This window comes from Pinus tabuliformis, chromosome 3_2 (genome assembly GCF_031772625.1).
Source record: "Pinus tabuliformis cultivar Carrire ecotype Pingquan chromosome 3_2, CPIR1, whole genome shotgun sequence".
Classification (NCBI taxonomy): Eukaryota; Viridiplantae; Streptophyta; class Pinopsida; order Pinales; family Pinaceae; genus Pinus; species Pinus tabuliformis.
The window spans coordinates 234,643,999-234,666,553 of record NC_142302.1 but is presented as its reverse complement, the minus strand read 5'-3'; the positions used below and the strand labels follow the sequence as shown (position 1 = coordinate 234,666,553).

Genomic DNA, 22,555 nt, shown 5'->3' with positions numbered 1-22,555 from the left:
ACAAAATCTCACTGGTAAGTTACATTTGAGGAAAATCGAACTGTTGATTGACTAGTTAACAAAATCTCACTGGCTGTGTTAACTCGTCCTTCCTATAATTTAGTAGCCCGATTCAATCAACTCGACCTTTACCCAAAAATAACTTGCACTAGAAGGCAATAAACTTAGCCTTCCACTAATTAGCACTAGTCCACTGCTTCTTACACTCCTAGCTTTTAGGAATTCGCCTTAAATTTTACCTATTCATCCTACTTTTTAGGAATTAGCTCCTAACTCATAGGAACTCATGCATGCTCAAGGAAAAACTCGTCGTGGTTCCTTTGATCCAAGCACAAATCAAGGAACCCTTTCTCGCTATTATTTTCAACTTTAGTCTCATGTTCATTTATATTATCTGTTGTTGAGTAGGTGGATCTCTATCATGCAATATCAAAGATTCTTTGTAATTATTCAGCTTCCAAAACATTATGCTATGTCTCAAACAAAGAAGAAACAAGATATATGTTTTGCCCCAGTGCTTCAACTTCCTCACATGCAGCAGACTACTACATGTTCAATTCTTGTGCGAGGAGAACATCCAATAACTTTCAATTTCAACCTCTTCATCACGATAACCCACTCTGGACCTGGTTCAAAGCACTCCATTCTCGCAAGATTTCTGATCCCACTGTCAATAGCCTCACAACATCCATCATGGGAAAGACTCCAACTACATAGAACCAAAAATCCAATGTCATTTATTCGAGTGGGACTCCATAAATTGGGGACAAGCCTCAACTACACAACGCCAAAAGGACTATTATGTCCTCTGTGAGAGTGGGACTATGGTGATTGAGGACCATTGGCTTGACTGCACAAAGCCCAAAGGACTATAATATCCCCTGTTAGAGTCGGATACAGAAACTAGGGACAAATGACTTGTGTGCAATGGGATCACAGAAATTGGGGACGCTTGGCTTAATTGCAGAAAGCCAAGAGGACTATTATGTCCTCTGTTGGAGTGGGACTACAGAAGTTGGGGACAACTGGCTCAACTGGTCACTGCGCAAAGCCAAAAGGACTATTATGTCCTCTGTTAAGTGGGGTTACAGAAATTAGGGACAATTGACTTGACTACGATGGGCCTACAGAGTTTGGGGTTAATTGGTTTGATTGCACAAAGCCAAGAGGACTATTATGTCTGATACAGTGCGACTACAGAAATTGAGAACAATTGGCTCGACTATACAAAGCTAAAAAGACTAGTAGATCCTCTGTTAGAGTGGTGCTACAGATATTAGGGACAACTGGCTTGAGTGCAATGGAACTGTAGAAATTGGCGAGAACTGGCTAAAGTGAACGAAGCCAAACGAGCTATCATGTCTTCTGACAAAGTGGGGCTACAGAAATTAGGGACAAGTGAGTTGACTGCGATGACACTAAAGAACTTGAGGGCAATTGGCACGACTGCACAAAACCAAGGGCTGTTATGTCCTATGTTAGAGTGGAGCTACAGATATTAGAGGCAACTGGCTTGACTGCAACGGGACCACAGAAATTGGAAACAATTAGCTTGACTGCATAATGCCAAAAGGATTATTATATCCTCTGTTAGAGTGGGATTACAGAAATTAGGGACAATTGGTTAGAATACACAGCCGACAAGACTACCATTGGAGCGGGGGGCTATCGTAACTGAGGAAAATTACCTTGAATCAAGGAGGAGAAGATGAAAGATTTAGGACATTTAAGATATAGATCGATTATTTTTGGCGTCCGAAACTACCTTATTTTTCATGAAAAACGTGAAAAGGTCAAATACTGTCAGACTTTATACTGGATTAGTCAAATAACCCACTTACGCGAAGACCTATTCTAATTTCGGCCTCTCTATTTTCATGTCATGCATGGACCCAAAAAATACTGCCGTTTACATTTATAGACATCAGTTGCGAGCTTATATTCGATTTTCTGCTTGTGTATGCCCACAATCCATCTAAATGCGAAAACGCCTCAAAAGCCACAGTGGCATGGCTTCAAAAGAAAGATAAAACGAGAATTAAAAACAAAAAGTGCATACCTCGAGAATTCCAATGGCAGCGAGTGCGGGAGTGCTCCCCTGCATAAGCCTACGTTTTGCGTTCCCACAGTACATGAGTTCGATTGTTTCTTGGTAGCTCTCCAAATTGGAACAATCACAGAACTCGACAGAAAGAAGCCCTTCATTCAACGGGCATTCTGCCAGCTTTGAAGCAAAGTACTGACTCTGCAAAATCAAGACCTCGGAATGCAGATCCAGCGTAATAACCCTACCATCGATGCCCTTTAAAGTAACCCTGACGTCCTTGGTGTTGTTGTTGTGCTTTTCGGAACTGCCCTCGCCGAGGCATTCAGCAGGCGAGCCCGCCCGCAATTTCAAGGGCGGAGAGACCATTTCGCGTCTCATCATCTGCTGCAGCGTGGCGCCGCCCTTAATCATCGGCTCGCGGGGGTTCGTGTCAAGGGAATTCTGTAGCTCTACCTCTACCTCTACCTCTACCTGGCAGTCGTGGGCGGCAGGTTCTACGAGTGGCGAGACGCGACCCGGAGACAGCATCCTTTGCTGCTTCTCCATGAAGCTCTTCTGTTTGATCACTTCACCTGTGGGGTTGCTGCGTTTAGCGTCCTCCGAAACTTTCTTGTTCTTGTTCTTGATGGTGGAATAATCCTGGGAGATAGAGTGCACTGGCAATGACAGTGGCAGCTTCTGCTGTGTGGTGTTATATGGGCGATCGGGACTCCTTGGGAAGCTAGTCGCGCAGCACCAGACCGTTCCGAGTCCTGTCAACCGACACCTATTTCTTCTGCGGTCCCTGCTCTTGTGCGCTGCTTCTGCCATTAATTACTCACTCCGTCCCTCTTCGTATCCAGCATCGACCCGAAGGAAATGGAATTGGAGATGGAAATGGGTTCGGCCCCCTTTCATGTTTTGGGAGATCGATAAATAACATAATAATACTGGCAACTACTGTGATGCCGGAGTGGCACCAGTACAATTACCGACCTCCATCGCATTCCATGCCATCACTCATTTTGTTTCTACATCCTTTCCATTTTGGTACCCACCTGCGGACGGGGATATGGTAGTGTGGTGTAGTGGGTGCCACACATTGCAAATGAAATGTTCGAAACATCAATAATTACAGGCACAAGGACATCGGTGTATCGAGGAGCATGCATTTTTTAAATTACTTGGCTGTGCTGTTCCTTATAGTTTTTTAAGTATATCATCCACGGATACATATGTATCAGTAAGTTCTTTCATTATTTTGTTTTTGGCCAGTAGGGAAAACTTACCTGCGTTTTCCGGGGACTGTAGGTTTACATCTAACAAATCTGATTATCATGGAATTTTATTAAAAGACTAAAGTTGCCACTTAAATGAAGACACAGCTTCACCTTTGTGGAAAAAAAACAAAACAAATTAATTAAATCATCAAAATCAAAATGTATTTATACTATATTTAAAATAATAAATATTTGAATTTAGGCGGTGAAGCCATCTTCATCTATAATGAATTAAGAAAAGGTTTTTTTGTTTTGTAAAAATCAAATAAAAGAAATTTTTTGTATGGTTTATCATTACATGAAGAGGCAGAAAGGCTTAAATAGAGAGCAATGTAAATACTATAATTTCAAGTAATAGCAATGTTTGAAAAATAATATTTAAATTATGATATTAATAACTATATTTAAATAAATAATTTTTGAAAATAAATATTATTAAGTAATGACTAGTTTTTGAAAAATAATATTTAAGTTAATTTATTAAAATCAAATATTATTAAAATAATAAAAAAAGATATAACTAAAAAATTAAAGTCAATAATATTTAAAATTATGATATTAATTTATTAAAAACAAATATTATTATTAAAAAACCATTATTAAAATCAAATATTACTTAAAATTACGATATTATTAAGTAATGGCTATTTTTGAAAAATAATATTTAAATTAATTTATTAAAATCAAATATTATTAAAATAATAAAAAATATATATAACTAAAAAATCAAAGTCAATAATATTTAAAATTATGATATTAATTTATTAAAAACAAATATTATTAAAAAAAATCATTATTAAAATCAAATATGATGATGGTGGTGGTTAACTTCCACTGAGACCAAACATTGGTCTATCGGACCTAAAGAAACAAATTATTTATTTTGATTTAAGATTTTATTCCTATTCTCAAAAAGCTTGGAGAGAAGCCTCTCAAACTCGCTATAATTTTGACATTGTAAAAGGCTAGGAAGGTCAGTGTTGTAACAAAGATTGAAATCTAATGTGCTTGTATGTGGGGCACTCTAAGAGGAAGTGGTTTTCATCATCGATGTTCCCATTCTCACATATATGGCAGATCCTTTCCATCCATTGTGTTTTAGGAATTGCCCAACGCCCTGTTTCACTATGGAGCTCATGAGAATTCGTTCTAATCTTTGCTATATTAATTTTCTTCTTTGAGCTAGTTAAAATAGAGAGATACTTTTGATCTTCTAGGTTGGGATTGATGACCTTCTTATAATAACTTAATTTTCTTTTAGCCGCTAAAGCTTTCTCACACCACATTTTTTTTTTGAACTTAGAAGTAACAATATCTTTAATGTTATTTATGTTTTCAATGCATCACTATCGTTGATCTCCCAATAGTTTAACCAGGCCCTTGTGTCTTTATGCCACCCCGATTGAGCCTTAGGTGGTTTTGGCTGGAATTTAAAGCTAGCTTAGAAAGTCTATGGTCGTCTATGTTATTGAGTATTGAGTTTGTGCATGTATAGCAAAAACCTAATCATAGCTAGGCTCTCAATAGGGGAAAGAACTACTTCTAGGATAGGGTGTATTACTTTTACTTTTCAGGGTATAAGTTATAAAACGCTTGTGGATTTGTTCAATCTTTCTCCATGATTCTCTGAAGATGCTGCAATCCCAAACCTCACAGCCATATAAGATAATAGGAGTGACTAAAGTTTCAAAGAGGAACTTCTTTTTATCCCACATTACGAGGTTCGTTGTTTTACAATTATTTTCAAGACCAAAATAAGCTTTCCACCCCCATTAATCCTTAATTAATTTAAATGTTATTTTTCAAAAATATTATTTAAATTAATTTATTAAAATCAAATATTATTAAAAACAAAGTCAAACTCAAATAAGGAGGGAAGTCAAAAATAATAAAAAGGACTCACCAACCTTATTTTCATTTATTATATCATATCAAACTCAAAGTCAAACAAGGAGGGAAGTCAAGAATGATAAAAAAGACTCAAAACCCTTATTTTTATTTATTATATGATGTTGTCTTGATTATGAGTTTGACTTTAATTTTTTCTATACTTGTTACTTATATTTTTCTAGATTATTTCCCATTAATAGAACTTTTTATAATATTTGATTTTAATAAATTAATTTAAATATTATTTTTCAAAAAATAACTTAACAATATTTATTTTTAATAAATTAAAATACTAATATCATAATTTTAAATAATATTTATTTTTAATAATTAAAATATTAATATCATAATTTTAAATATTTTTTAGTAATTTTTAATAATATTTGATTTTATTATTATTTTTCAAAAACGAGTCATTTAATATAGCCATTATTTAATAATATTTGTTTTTAATAAATTAATATCATAATTTTAAATATTATTGACTTTAATTTTTTAGTTATTTTTTGGATTTTTTAATAATATTTTTAATTCTAATAAATTAATTTAAATGTTAGTTTTCAAAAACTAGCCATTCATTACTTAACAATATTTATTTTTAATAAATTAATATCATAATTTAAATATTATATGTCAATAGTTGTCTTTGCATTGCTCTTTATTTAAGCTTTTGTCATTGTCATGCTAGTTGCTCTCTATTTAAGCTTTTGCCGTTGTCACACTAGTTGGTTCGAAACTTGTAAGCCAAAAATTTCTCTTATGTGATTTCTACCCAAAAACTTTTGTTAATAAATAAATAATTTATTAGTCCTGATATCGCGCGCTTGCTCCCTGCCTGCGGCAGGCCGTCTCCCCCTCGGCGCCCTGCGTCCTGCGTCCTGCTGATCGAGCCTCGCTCTGCCGCCCCAATGGCGGGCATTGGGGACCCCGATCCCCCTTCAACTCCTCCGGAGGTGATCGCATTTCGTGCTATGATCGCTTCAGGCCCAAAGCGCCCTCCTTCGGTGTCTCAGCAGAAATTCGTCAAAAAGCTGGACTCGATCCCATCAGTGGCGTTACCTGAAGAAGAAACCTGTAAAGCCGCGTTGAATCTTGCAGAGAGAGGCCTGATAGGCCAGTTCACAGGCCTCTGGCCATCTCCCAAGTCAGTGGAGGATTGGATTCAAAGGAACTGGAAGCCTCTGATCAAAGAAGAAGTGAAAAGCTATTTCGTAGGTAAGGGATTCTTTGTGTTTGTTTTTGAAAACCCTGATGACAAAGGCCTGATCTTTAGAAACGGACCGTATTTCATGGGGCCTCAGGGGCTTTATTTGAATAAATGGTCCCCGGACTTCGATCCCACCCAGGACATCCCATCAGCTGTTCCGGTCTGGGTCAGACTCCCTCACTTGCCTCTGCACTGCTGGAACCAAAAATCCCTTCAGATCATAGGTAACGCCCTGGGAAAATATATAGATCAGGCGGCGAGAAAAGACCAGTATTCATGTGCCCGTATTTGCGTCGAAGTGGATTTAGAGGAGGGGCTACCGGAAGCTATTAAACTCACAGTAGCTGGGTGGACGCATGTCCAGGAACTGGACTACGAACAGTTACCTTTTAAATGCAGACATTGCCATAGTCATGGCCACTTTGCAAAGAACTGCAAGAAGAGAGCAGAGGAGCATGCTGATAAACAGAACGGGGAACAATGGAGTCTGGTCCAGAAGAACACATCAAAAAAAAAGGCACAGGCAAAGGCACCAAGGAAGGAGACCCTAGCAGCAGCAAAGCAAACCAGGAAACAGAAGTAAATCCAACAGGAGCAGAGAAGGCTCAAAGCCCTCAAGATACCCCAGCCCAAGAAAATGAAGAACAGGTGGAGATTCCTCCACCAAACAAGGAAGCAGGTGAAGCAAACCAAAGTCAGGCCAATCAGGGAAGCCCATCCAACCCCTCATATGCTGAGATAGCAAGGAAAAAACCAGTCGAAAGCTCCGGCTCCTCAGAAGACGAAACCTACGAGCGCCAGCCGAAGAAAGCAGGAAGGAAATCCCGTAAAGAAAAAAGGGAGGAGGAGGCAGAAAGACTCAAAACTCAAGGAAGTCAAGCTACAATAGAAATGTCTATTGGGCGAAATACCAGACCAAGGCCCTCCAAGGGAGGGTTCAATACCCCCTCAAGTAAATAATGAATCTAGTCTCTTGGAATTGCAGAGGACTGGGGAACCCCTCTAAAATAGAAGCAGTCAAGGATCTGATGAAAGCGGAGCCCTCAGACATCCTCATGCTCCAAGAGACCAAAATAGAAGGACATGCCCTTCTAGAGATCAGCAGCACTAAGTGGAATAAAAGAGCAGGTAAAGCGGTCAGCTCAAGGGGCACCTCTGGAGGGCTGGCAACGCTCTGGAACGATGACCTCCTTCAGCTGAACAACCACAAGGAAACTCAGCACTGGATTCAAACTGAACTGACTCACAAAATAAGTAAGTTGTCTTTTAACCTTTTCAATCTTTATGTTCCTGTTTCCTATAATGAAAAGAGAGAGTGTTGGAACTCCCTCTCAGCATATCTAGAGCAGACTTCCCCATGCAACATTATTATAGCAGGGGATCTCAATATAGTTATGAAAGCAAAAGAAAAGAGGGGTGGGGCAAGTAACAGAGACCCCATGCTCGATGAAGTCGAGGAACTTTTTCAGCGGTGGGACTTGTTGGATCTAAACCCCATTAGAGGCCTTTACACCTGGTCCAACAATAGAGCAGGAGAGGACCACATCTCAGCTCGATTAGACAGATTCATGATCCAAAGCTCCTTATTGATGAACAAGAAGATCATTACTACTAAAATCCTGCCGAAGCTAGCCTCAGATCATAAACCCATCCAGCTCCTCCTGAAGGATGAAGTAGACCTAGGGCCCATTCCTTTCCGATTCAGCCCCTTATGGATAGAGAAGGAAGGTTTTATGGAGACAGTCAAAGCAGCTTGGGACAATACTTTTACGGGATCTCCTAGTTATGTCTGGGAGCAAAAGTTAAAAGCAACAAAATTTGCGTTGAAGAAATGGATTAAGAAACCTGGATCTACCCCTACCGAACAAAGAAAGGAATCAACTTATGGCCTGCAGACTTTGCAACTAGAGATGGAAAACAAAGATATCACCCCAGAGCTGTTGGAGAAGGAAACGAGAGCCCAACGTACAGTACACCAATCCTTCAGAAGAGAGGAAGAATATTGGCGATTAAAATCCAGGAGCTTGTGGCTGAAGGCTGGAGATCGCAATACATCCTTCTTCCATCGCCAATGCAGAGCGAGGCTGATCAGGAACCATATATCTGAGATCAAATCGCCAGAGGGCATCATCTGCAAAGACTATAATGAGATCAAAGAAGCAGCAGAAAACTACTTCAGGAACCTTTACAGGATTGAAAATCACAGCGATAATGAAGAAGTTGATGACTTTATGGTTAACATTCCCTCACTTATCAGCGCTGAAGAGAACGCTGCCCTATGCAGGCCAACCACAGAGGAGGAAATCGTAAATGTCATCTGGTCCATGGACGCAGACAAGGCGCCCGGGCCTGATGGATTTACTATCCATTTCTACAAATCGTGCTGGCACATTATAAAGGTCGATCTCTGCAAGATGATTCGATGGTTCATAAGGAAAGCCAAGGTGGGCGGAGGAACAAACTCTACATATCTCGCCCTGATCCCCAAAGAAATCAACCCGGAGTCCTTTGCAAGGTACAGGCCGATATCACTGTGCAACGCCTCTTATAAAATCATGGCAAAATTGATTGCAGGCAGGATCAAGCCGCTCTTGAAAAATCTGATCTCTTCCCCGCAAGGCGCTTTTGTTGAAGGCAGGCATATTATAGATAACGTAATACAGGTACAGGAGATCATACATTCCAGCAAGCTGCGAGGTGAAAAAGGTATGTTGGTCAAGCTCGATATGGCAAGCGCCTTTGACAGAGTGGACCGCTCATTCCTCTGCAAAGTCCTGCTCTCCTTCGGATTTTCGCAGCAGTTTGTCAACCTTATTAAAGCATGCATAGACAAACCATGGATTGCCCCACTAGTCAACGGTCGCCCCACGAATTTCTTCCAAAGTCAGAAGGGCATAAGACAGGGGTGTCCCCTCTCCCCATCCCTGTATATCTTGATGGCGGAAGCGCTCAGTCGCAGATTGACAGCGGAAAAATTAAAAGGCAGTATCCCAGGTCTCAAGCCCAGCCAAGGTGCTGAAGCCCAGAACCATGCGTTGTTCGCCGACGATACTCTCCTGTTAGGCGGAGCATCCCTAAGAATAGCCAGAGCCATGAAAACTGTCCTGAATAATTATTGCAGAGTTTCTGGGGCCTTAATTAATGAGAACAAAACTGAAGTGTATAGCTGGAATGTGGAACAGAGGGAGCTCTCTGATATTACCTCTCTTCTTGGATTCAAAGGACAATTAAATTGGGACAGATTCAAGTATCTGGGCCTTCCCATAATATCAGGTGCAAATAAAAGAACGCTCTGGACAGAAATAATTTCGAAATTTAAAGCCAAAATTGCAGCGTGGGGAGGCCACTGGCTGACGAAAGGAGGCAAAGTGATCCTTATAAAAGCAGTGCTGTCAGCACTACCAATCTATCAGGCAGCCTTCCTCTTAGCTCCTAGAAATGTCTCGGAGCAAATTTCCAAAATGCTCAGAGACTTCCTGTGGCAGGGAGGAAAGGGAAATGAAAAAAAAATGCACCTGGTGAAATGGGAAGTTGTTAAAAAAACAAGGGCAGATGGAGGCTTGCAAATAAGAGATCCAGCCCTTGTTAATTTAGCAATGGGAGGAAAATTTTTATGGAAACTGATCCATGAACCTTCCCATCCGGTCAGCGTTTTGCTTAATTCTAAATACAGACCAAACAAAGACCTGAGTAACCTCCAGAATATAAACACAGCTAACAGCACACAGGTGTGGAAATTATGCTGTAAAAGTAGCAAGTTTTTCAATAAACTGGTTTACAGAATTCCGGGCAATGGCAAACGCACTCATATGTGGAATGACAGAATCATGGGGAATGAACCTCTGAAGGACAATGAGGACATAGCTGACCTCAGGGATTGGCTGAAGCAGGCAGGAGTTAATACCATTTTTGAATTGTCAAAATGGGATCATCGTGGAGACTGGATTGGGTGGGATTTCCATGGAGTCCCAGAGAGGTTATTCCATCAACAAACCATGCTAGAAGACTTGCTGGAGGAAGCAGCGCCCACCAACAGATATATGTCTGACAAATGGGGTTGGGGCCAGACAGGAGAGTATACGACAGCAGCAGGATATAGAGCTTTGCAAGAATCAAAAAATAGCAGCCAAAACCCAGCCTTTTGGAAGAATGTCTGGGACCCTCTAGCCCTTCCAAAGGTGAATTTCTTCTTTTGGACTCTGGCCCATAATAAAGTCTTGACCGGAGACAACCTCGAAAAAAGGAACATAGCTGGACCCCACAGATGTACTCTATGTAACAGCCATGCAGAAACTGCCCAGCATCTTTTTCTGGAGTGCCATTTTGCAAAAGAGGTATGGAGCATCATTTTATATAATTTTCAGATTACTATGCCTTCACCATCCTCTGTTGCAGATCTATTTGCCATTTGGAACAGTATCTATCCTCAGAGCATCTCTCTCAAATCAATCTGGAAAAAAATATGGACAACAATCCCAAAGTATGTGTGTTGGCAGCTATGGCTTGCAAGAAATCAGCAGATCTTCAGAGAGACGAAGCACACTCCATTGCAAGTAGCAGCAAAAGCTAAATCATTCCTCCTAGAAGCAGTCCAACAACAGTACGTTAAAGAAGATCCATTGCTCTCGCCTGAAGAAAAAAGATGGATAGGCACGCTGGAGCCCAGGCCGCAAAGGCAGCTCCTCCCTCCTCAAAAGGCAAATCAGGATTGGCGCATAAGAGAAGAAAATGACAAATTCCAACAGTGGTGGCGATCCCAAAAGTTAGCTACAATCTTCTTTGATGGAGCATCCAAAGGGAACCCCGGAGATGCAGGCGCAGGGGGGGTCATATACGCAATTGATGGTATAGAAAAAGATTGCTTTAGCTGGGGACTCGGCCAGAAATCTAACAATCAAGCAGAGATACTTGGGTTGCTAAAAGCCTGCCACATTGCAAGAGACAAAGGAGTTAAAGAACTTCAAGTTTTTGGAGACTCAGAGCTAATAATCAAGAGCTTGAAGACAGGAAGCTTATTTAGAAATGCCAGCCTCAATAAAATCCTGGACAGGCTGAAGAGAGTACTTTTAGATTTTGATACATGTAGATTTTACCACATACTCAGAAAGTCAAATGCTGAAGCCGACCAGCTTGCAAACAAAGGCAGCTCCCTGATGAAAGGAATGCTAATTGTAAACACTGAAAGCACAATCCAAATGCCCTGATCATCACGCTGATTGAGAACAGCAACAGCCCGGAATCTGTAATATGAGCTGTAATGTAACTGGGGCAGCTTGGGCTTAGACCCAAGGATTTCAATTTAATAAAATCACAACCGTTTTAGTTAAAATAAATATATATATATATATTTATTTATTTTTAAATTTAAGACATTAAAAAATTTGTCGAGTCATTATAATAAATAATGTTTAAATATATTAAATATTTAATAAAAAATTAATTAATTAAAATTATTATTTTATTAATTTAATTTAAAATATTATAACATATTTTTAATAAAAAAAATAATAATATCAAATTTATTGTAATTTAAATTTAAAATAATTTATAAAAAAAATTTATGAAGAAATGGTTAACGAGGTTTTGGAAGAAATCGCAGGTATGATATATCACCCACCTACACACCCACCCACTCACCCAAAGAAAGAGGCCAGGAAGGAAACGCATATAAGTACGTTAGGCGAAGAAGATAGACATACGTATAATACAAAAACTAATTGAAAAGCATTAGGTATGATGGGAGTAGTGGGGCAGGAATCCAATGCTCGATTGCTTTTGCCTTCTCAACGTACAAACTTGCACATGGTACCATAAAGTTAAATGTTCCTCCACGCTAAGGACAAGGTGGACATCAATAAATCATGAGAAACACTTTATTCCTAAGTTTTTATTACTTCAATTACAATATGTGAAGATTGGAGAGAGGAAAATGTTTTTCCTCTCATAAAGATTGATTTGTAAATCATGACAAACACTTTATTCCTAAGTTTTTATTACTTCAATTACAATGTGTGAAGATTGGAGAGGGGAAAATGTTTTTCCTCTCATAAAGATTAAGATTGATTTGTTTGTTGGCACAAATTTATGGATTATGTAATAATCCATTGAATTTGAACTTAAATCTTATTGAATCAACTTAATTGGAACAAAAAAACCTGATTGAGGTGAGGTATGTATATTTATTTTTTTAGACTTAATCAATAAAATAATTACACAAAAACATTTGAGAGTATTTTTTGCACCCGAGTGCATGGTTCGCATGGTGGGGGTTGACGACTTTCTTACACCCCACCCGCGATCGAATCTCGTCTATGTGTTGCTGCGCGGTCAGCCATATGCCAGAGTTAAATTGTGATCTGATGTGACAATCGATATGACGTTTGATGTATATATTGTACAAAATCGGGCCTAATAAAAGCTTCTGCAGGGACTGCCCCCCCCCCCCCCCCCCCCCTCCCTCGCGGGCCCTTTTTTTTAAATTAAGAAAATTCAGAAGCGTTTGATTACAAACAAATTCAAAATCAAAAGTGCAGTTTGCTATCTTGTTAAATGAAATAGGGGATGCTCCTATTGTAGCAATAGCTATGGTGCGACTCATAAGGTATTTAAAAAAAATTGAACAAATGGAAGAGGGCAAATGGCCTAAGGTTGTGTTTAATGACATATTGTGCAAAAGAAATAAGACTTGAATGCGGAAAAATAACAAATGGTTTAATAAATGGGGTATTTACTTGAGCATGTGTCCCACAAACAATAAAGAGATAAAAACTTTTGTTATGGATAAGTTCCACAAGTGTACTTGGGAGAAGGAGTTAGGGAGAAAGAAGAAATATTATATTGAAGAGTTTAATCCCACTCATAATCATAAACAAAAAGCGTACATAGGGGTCAATATTTCTTGGAGAGCCAAAATTCTTATTGCTCAATTAATAACTAATTCTCATCAACTTCGTTGTGAAACAAGGTGCTGGAAAAGGCCAAAAGAAGTGTGGGAAGAAAGAGTATGTATGTTTTGCTCTTCTAGAAAAGTGGAAATAGAAAAGCATTTCATTTTAGAATGTGAGGCCTTCAAAGACAACAGGTAAAGTTATGTAGATATTCTGGCAACTAGCTCTTGGGATAATCTATTCAGTGAGGGGTTTGTCAAGAAGTTGGGAGCATTTATTGTGAGACTTCACAGCAAAATGGTCGAATACAAGAACCAGATGGAGAAACAATCTGTCCCATAGGCTATCTTTAGCCTCGTGGAAGTTAAAATAATTTCAATTCAATTCAATTCACAATTTTGTGTTTAAATGGATTCAAAATTAAAGATTTTCTAATTTGTGATTACAACAAGAATAATCATCAAACGTAGTGGTTAAATTAGGAAAATAATGTTCTTTTGTTACCAGTTTGAATTGAGCATGGTATGTGGTGAATTTTTATGTTAAAACAAGGGGTTGCGAGGTAGCAAGTCCATGCCTTGAGTGGTCAACCACTGAAAAAAGGTTGAACTGCAATTGGTGCAAATTTGATGAGAAGCACACGGGAGAAGTATAGATCTGAAGCTCAGATTAGACCAAGGTAATAATTACCAATCTTATAACATTATAGCATAATAAGGAAAATGTCATAAAATAACATTTGAATGATTAGCTAACATTTTGTAGTAGTGCGTAAATCACATGGGAACAATTTGATGACTTAACAAACTATTTGAAAACCAGTAGTTGTTGAAAGTTGAAATTGTAGAGACACTGACTCTAGCAATAAGGTGTAGCTGATTATTATTCATATGTCCTGTGAGACAACCATAGATGGTTTTGAGAGCGGATTGTGCCAGTGTTTGGAAATTACAATAAATGCGGAGGATAATGCATCAAAATAGTCTTACAAACTTTCATTTTGCATAATTAAGGGTTGTTTCTATAAAGACATTTTAGATGCTTTCCTTCTGTCATAGACATACACTTGCGTTTGACACCAAATTAACTAGGTTAAAGATGGAGTAATATGAGAATGTTTCCTTATACAATGAATTGATTACATGCTTATTCAAAATTGATAGATATAGTTATGTACTAGTGTTTCTACTATAATCGTAATTAGGCATATAACACAATCTATTGGCATTACTAGTATGATTCCCTTGATTGATGTGAAACAGGTTTTATTGAATATTCAAATACATACAATTGAATGAAAGTTGATTATGAGGAACAGAAACTAGTTATGAGCATATGTAACAACATGATAGAGTTATGATCATAGTTATAAGTAGGAACATGTAGTGATAGTACTAATTAGGGAGATGTCATAATTAACACATCTTGGTCTTTACCTAATGATCAGGGTATCATGCTTTATCATCGTAATTAAGGATGCGGAATACCATATCTTCTTGTTTTCATGATTACTCATATGGGCTATTCATATTGGTTCAGCTTCTATGATACTACTCTATTCCCATAGTATAGGTGCTTGTAAGTTAATGAACATGATTTGTTCTATTTCCCTAATAATTCATACTAGAAACCCATATATAATATGTGTGAATCAATACTTGTTATGATAGTGTAAGTAACTCATATGCATGGGATCAATACTAGCACATGAAGCTTTATTAGTTATATAAGCAGTACCATATCTGCTTAACCACATGTTTATAATATGTGATACTAATCAAGTTACACCTAATACAATACATGGTGTCATGAAGGAAAAGACTCGTTAGGCAGAGTTTGCATGCATTTCACGTGTTCGTTGAGTGCTCCATTAATTACCACACTTGTATCATCCACCTCGCTTACTGGTACAACCTTTCCTTCCTAGTGTGAATGAACCCATGTTGTTTGTCAATGATTTGGGTTAAATAATACGTAAGCACTCAAAATCTTTAAATTCAAGTTGAGGCGATGCAGTAGGGCTCAGTCATATACCAGGATATACCAGGATCAGATCGATTTATATGTGTTACTTCCCAAACTAACCAGTCTAGAGAAGATTGACGAGTCTAAGACAGTGCGTGAGTTTCGTGATGGGTCCAAGCAAGTCATTATAGACATTTTGCAGAATGCCCAACTTGTTGAAGCCATGTCCCTCACGTTTTGCATAAACACTATGGATCTAGAGAGAGTTTTCAGTTGAGGGACGAGGGGGTAGCTACACTATGTGTGGCCCATGATATCATGATGGGTATGGAAAGGAACCAGCTCGGAGCCCTGGCCTAAACTGCCTTTCACTATAAAGGATATCAGATAGTGGATGTAGCCTGATGTGAAAAGCTTTCCTTAGAGCTTGAGGCATATTATTTTTTGTCGAAGCCCATAAAGGTTCACGACCTCCTACTTTGGAATTAAGAAAGCACCCATCCACAGTGTCATGCTCCCTGCTCCTCAGAAAGAGTAGATGAGAGCCTCCCAACTATACCAATATGCAGATATCAATGTTTCAATCTCGAAACAGAGAGTTACAGAGTCTCTCTATAAGGAGCGGGTTAATATCCTATAGTTCGAGATCGAGATGTCGATACAGATCTAGTTATAGAAGATAAACCATAATTCAGGTGTTGTATATATTGACCTCGGGTAGTGTTCCCTATTGTTCCTTGTCGCCACTAACCTTCTCATTGGTTCCATTGCGTTGTTGCACACTGAGGACGTATGCAGGGCTCACATATTCCTGATGGAGCATCCATCTGCTTAAGGTCGATATATATACTTTGCTCAATCTCTCACTCTTCGCGAACTAAGGGATTTTGTTCGCAAACGCTATCCACAATTCAATCTGCCAATTAAGTGAGCGATCCTTTCATATCTCTCTTATATTTAATAGAAAATTGCATTTGGGTGACTAGACCGAATCATGTAAATTGCATATTTTATGATGAGGAGGATATGCTCAGAACAAGAAATTGTTGGACACGGGCTTCTCGTTTGACTTGTAAAGGACCATGTGAAGCCGTTTTCCCAACGTACATAGGAGGGGAAGGTATTCCAATCATTCGTTATATATGTAATAAGAGTCATTCGATTGCTACCAATCAAGTGAGTGATATTTTCATGTCTCTCTTAGTGTTTATAAAAAATTTGCATTTGGGTGACTAGATCGTATTATGTAAATTTCAGATTTTATGAAGAGGAGGATCTACTCATCAATGCGCCCATTTCGTCCAAGAAATTGTTGGACATGGGATTCTCGTTTAAGTACGACTTGGCTGAAATTTTTTATGACAACATTGAATTTAGAAAGAAAATACAGTCATTGCCATGAATGTATGGAAGGTGGATGATTTTGAGTTGAAGGTATATGGAATGCAACGATTTTAGATTGAAGGTATTTTATCACTTGATTAAGTTAGTAGAAGACTAGTTGGAAAAGTGTGTTGGTTTAGTTTTTCCTCGTAGTCCATTCCAATATTATGGAATTTTATGAATGCCCTGTTAATCGTATTTTATGAGGTGTGAACCATTTTTCCGACTAAAGTGATGTTCTGATAAGAGATTTTACATTTTAGTACAACATGTATTCTTTAGGTTCTTATATTGGCTTAACTATTTTCACAAACTTTATTCTGCAGGGTTCATTTGTCCATTTGTACCAGTACTTCCTAGACCATGTACTCTAATAAATGTCTATTTGGTGATCAATCTAGGGCAATTCTAAATCCAAACACTCGCAGTTTTTAGTATTAAGTTTATAGTATTAATTGAGAGCTTCTAGTCTTTTTTCCATTTCTTTTATTTTAAATGGTGACAATATTTTTGAGAAATACATTAATATGCTTAATCTAGTGAAATATTTATGCAAGCTCTATCCTTCGAGGGGACTAGAAGTTAGGTAGTTTATGGTAAAACATTTAAATGATATCCCTATTAAAATGAATACAAACATGTGCTTTGGGAACAGGGTCAAGGTAAGTTGCTACAGTGACATTTGTTGCAACTCTTTGAAAGTATTGTTGTTATTTTCGCATTTTGGACCCAATTGCACTCGTGTAGCTGTTGTTGCCAATCTTCCCTCTTCCTCAAAGCCCTTCGCATCAATAGTCCCCTTAGAAACTATTTGGAAAAAAGTATTGCAATGTCATTGGATCAGTGAAGGAAGGCCATACAACCATGCAACATGCACACAACCATTTGGCCATCTTTTAATTCTACAGTCAATGTTTCATATAATAGGATAGAATTTAATACTTGTTAAATAATAATAGCATTAGTTTGCAATTACAAAATATGAACGAAACAAATGCAATATTGTATGACGAATGTCATAGTTATGGCTACGCCATGGTCTGTAAACGCTAGAGGCAACGAACTTTAGCTTAATTCTGAAAGGAACTAATGCTAGAAAAAAATTTGATTACTATAGTCCCCTGCCTAACAACATGAACTAATAAGGATTCTTACGTTACAGTAAACCATCTCTCAATTAAAAAAACCTCGGAATTTGAAGAATCCCTTTTGAGGCACCAACGAAAGTGTTTCACAAGCACCCAAGCTTGTAGTATTTGTAAATGATTTTTGACTCATTTACTAAGGATTGTATACATATATATACATTCTTGTAACACCCTCCTCCTAGGCCTACCCAAAGTAACCATGACAACTAGGGTAAACATGAGACGAGAGGCTACTATGATCAGATTTGACCTCTTATGTGACCTTAAGGAAGTGGAATCAACGAAACATCACGTACAATTATCCAACCTCATCAACAGAACCCTTAGGAGACAAGTTAGCAACTGTGACAGCCTGTCCCTAGGTCCCACTGTTGTTCTAGACCTCTTCAGCCATAGTCACTCTCATGCTATGGGAAAGGGAGCGACCATAAACCCAAAGTTGCTCTCATAGGCCTTCCTGGCAACGACTGTGGACCAAAATTGTCAATTCTGTGCAAGCGACCCCAAGATTTAAGCCACTTTTTCAGGCCTAGAGCCCAGGCCACTGTCCATAATGGAATGATAGCTTGAAATCAGGGAAAGTACAGGGAAACAATGAAGCAAATTCAATAAGCCCAACAAGACCTTAACTAGATCCTTACTAGCCATGACATGGATTTTGTAAAACATATCGAAAACATGTAACCTATAGGTGTAAACAATAGAATTAAGTGTAGGGATCTCATTCTTATATGAGAATCGCTATGAACCATTGTTCCCTCATTCCATTTGTTACATTATCATCTATTAGGTCATAGACACATTATCCATTCATGTACAAGTAAAAAAATGTTGAGAGCCATACATAGTTGTTGCCATAAAATGTACATATAACCATCATAATAGGAACATAAAGAACATGAACAGATTAGCCATCAAAATACATATATACATAAGTACATTTTAATATGAAAATCAAGGGAATGAATTTCTCATTATTGAATGCAATAAACCAACTGGAGCTGGGACTACCCCGACCATAGAATGGCTGAGCCAAATCTCTCTTCAGCCATTCACCCTCGTGCCATATTCCAAGCATGAATGTGGGGTCTCATAGAGCACATCAACCAAAACTCATCCAGGGCTTCCAGAGGCCATCCACCTCAACACATTAAACAATGATTCGACCTCATGGTTGGACATCACAAAACCATCATCAGATTCGTCTCAATCCAAGCCTTCCAGGGCTTCCAGAGCGTTTGTCCAACCAAGGCTTCCACAACTAGTAACCCAACCCACATCTTATACAGGGCTTCCAGAGTGTTTTTCCAACCAAGGCTTCCAGGACTAGTAACTCAACCGACCAAGGGCTTCCAGATCCTTTTTCCAATCGGGGCTTCCAGGACTAGTAACTCAACCCAAGCTGTTACAAGGCTTCTAGATTGTTTTTTCAACTAGGGCTTCCAACACAAATAACTCAACCCAAGCTAAGGAAACATGAGAACCAACCAAAAACAAACAATGAAAGTACACCTGAAATCACCATGATTATACAGGAAATGGAAAGGCTAGGCAATCTGATGTGGATCCAGTTAATCCTCAATGCCAATAACATATCACAACCAAGAAACCACATGCATATTCCATGCATGCCAAAACTAGTGAAGAAATCATACATGCAACTTTGTGCCTGCAAGAAAATCTGATGTAGTTGTTGATGTCGATGCCCTCTTGCGCTTTCCTTCTCTTCTTTTGCCTTCTTGCTCTAAGAATCCAAATATGCCACACCCTCCAAGAGTGCTCCAAGAAAACTCTAAGTCTCCAAGAGTATGAGAGAGTGAGAGAGAATAATGAGAGAGAGCTCCAACACTGAACTAAGCAAGTCCTGCCCACTGATCCTCAAAAGCCTTTTTATGAAGAAGGCCTCTAGTTTCTCCATTTTCCATTATTTTCCTTCATTTTCCTCCTCACATGCAACCCGTGACCTTTCACCTCCTTTTCTCCTAATTTCCATTATTTTCTTAAATAAAATGTGTCAAAAACACCATTTTGCCTTTCCAAAGCCTTAGCTATTGCCTTTTCCAATTTCCTTAGTCGCAATAAACCGAATCAACACCCATTAGGATGTTTCCCTAATGTCATAAAATAACATTTGAATGATTGGCTAACATTTTGGAGCAGTGCGTAAATCACATGGGAACAATTTGATGACTTAACGAACTATTTGAAAACCAGTAGTTGTTGAAAGTTGAAATTATAGAGACAATGACTTTAGCAATCAAGCGTAGCTGATTATTATTCATATGCCCTGTAAGACAACTGTAGATGGTTCTGAGAGTGGATTGTGCCAGTGTTTGGAAATTATAGTAAATGTGGGGGATAATGCATCAAAATAGTCTTACAAACTTTCATTTTGCATAATTAAGGGTTGTTTCTATAAAGACATTTTAGATGCTTGCCTTCTATCATAGACATACACTTGCCTTTGACACCAAAATAATTGGGCTAAATATGGAGTAATATGAGAAAGTTTCTTTTTACGATATATTGATTACATGGTACTAAACAAATTCAATTTGTTCGAGGTGATCCCTCCATTGGAACCTGCTACGATATTCCTGGGTGATTGTAATGTGAACATAAGAGAATCACAATGTTTTGTAGGTATTTGTTGTTATAAATCTCTTAATAACTTCACTTTGTTTTGGAAAGATTGGAACGGAGGAGCTGCGATGGAGGCAATGGAAACCATAAGTTTGTTGCAGCCATGGTAACTGCATCTTACCCCCTGTTTTTACTATTGATACCGTTCCTAGGGTACGTTGTCACTCTTTGCTAGCTATTGCAACCGTTTCTTGACTATTGCTTCCCCTGACGGTTACAACTGCCTCAATCCCACTGCAGCATGGATAACATGGAACTTGATGCGGTCGATTACACGGCTGACCTAAACCCTGACCAACAAATCTTCTGGTGACCTAACCCTATGTCGGCCCTAACCGTTCCCCACAACCTTGCGGCCTCATTCCGCACCATCTCGCCTCCTGTGGTTACCTTACTCGGAACTTCCGCCTCCATCCTACATTTCAACAGTCTCTCCATCGATTCACCAGACCTAGATTGCCCGCCGCTCTCACCGGCGACCCTTCACCTCCTAGCCACATTCTCACCCTCCTCTCCACCCTTCGAACCCTCACCTCCTGGTGAATACCTTCGTGCATCTCACCTCCCCTCCACTTCGGAACCTGCCCCCCCCCCCCCCCTTGTTCCCATGCAGCAACCCCCGACAGACACTCCATCCACCACAAAGGCAATAGCATCAATAACCTTACCTTCAGGGTGTTTCGAAACCCTGGTTGTCAAAGTCCGTCACTCTGCACAGGGCCCTCATTAAGAGACACAAGGTACATCTGACCCTTTGCTAGACCACCCCACAATGCCCAGATCAGGGAAAAGGAAGACAAAGTGCGTGAAGGCCACAGGGAAGGACTTCACCGTCAAGTTCAGCAAAGGTCTCAACATGGGCGAGGTGGTGAACACGGTCGGGAAAGTCCTGGTGGGCAGGGTTAGAGGTCGTGCCTACACTACTGAACATTCAGTTGTTGGGTCAAAGAAATCTGGGGAAATACCTTCAAGGACCTCCCCGAAGTTCAGATTCTTCCCCGTGGCTGGTTTGCACTGCATTTCTCTCTGGAAGAATATACCACCCTGGCTCTATCTCGTTACTGGCACATCGAAATGGCCCTTGTTTTATTTAAACGATGGAGCCCGCTCTTCGACCCTGAATGAGAGCAGATCGGGGCCAGGCCACTTTGTGTCAGATTACGTGGCCTCCCATTGCAATATTGGTCTAAAGATGTGTAGAATTTTTGTAGAATTTTTCTACAAATCAGCTAGCTCTGATACCATGTAGAACTTTTTCTACAAATCAGCTAGCTCCGATACCATGTAGAAATTTCCCACCTGTAGATCACCTGGTAATGTAATGTACTAAAGCAAAACACTTGATCTACTTCTACAAACAATTTAGCGGAAGCTTAATCAACCATGAGAAACATCAATAAGAACACATATAACTAATCAAGAGAAATAATCACACATAACACAAGATATATCTTGGGGAAAGCACCAGCATAAAACCCCAACCATGTATTATCAATCAAGTGGAAATCCTCTTCAACATACAAAAATAATCAGCTTAATAACTATCCTACTCTCTCTGTACTCTAATGATATTCAATCAGAAGATGAAAATCATGGACTACCTAGGCCTCAATATATAGGCCACAAGTCCTCCAATCTCCTATAATAGATCCTTCTCCATGCAAAGAATACTTACTAGAAATATCCAAGCATCTGATAGTACACTGTCCCACATCTGATCTCAACTGGGTCTCTGACAGAACTGACATGCAACAGTTATCCATGAGTGAATTCTCAGTTATCTAAAATAATAGTTGTCACATGCATGCAAACATTAACAAACTATATTTTATTATTTTAACAACTTGTTAAAATAATCTAACTAGACTTGACTAGTTAGAACTAAGTTAACTGATTCTCTCATTATAGAACTCATACTTAATTCCTCAATCAGTGGAGGAAATTAAGGATAAATTCCTCAATCAGTGGAACAACTCATGTGCATGCTCACAAAGACTTCAAATTCGAATTTCCTTAACCAATTAACTCAACTGAATTAATTAATTAATATTTTCAACTATTGTTAAGACCAAAATTAATTTTACTTCCTATAGATAGACTAGGGATTGCTATAGATAGGAAGGGAC

The 22,555-nt window shown here is 38.9% G+C and overlaps 1 protein-coding gene across 1 annotated transcript in view; it reads right to left on the bottom strand.

The window, feature by feature from the left end:
* The window catches only part of LOC149180566 (BTB/POZ domain-containing protein At1g63850-like), a 129,003-nt gene extending 125,744 nt beyond the window's left edge, over window positions 1-3,259 (bottom strand). The window contains exon 1 of the mRNA XM_089416181.1: window positions 2,060-3,259. Coding sequence (XP_089272307.1) covers window positions 2,060-2,857 — 798 coding nt within the window. The 5' untranslated portion in view covers window positions 2,858-3,259. The remainder of the gene's footprint in view (window positions 1-2,059) is intronic.
* Window positions 3,260-22,555: the final 19,296 nt, after the last annotated feature.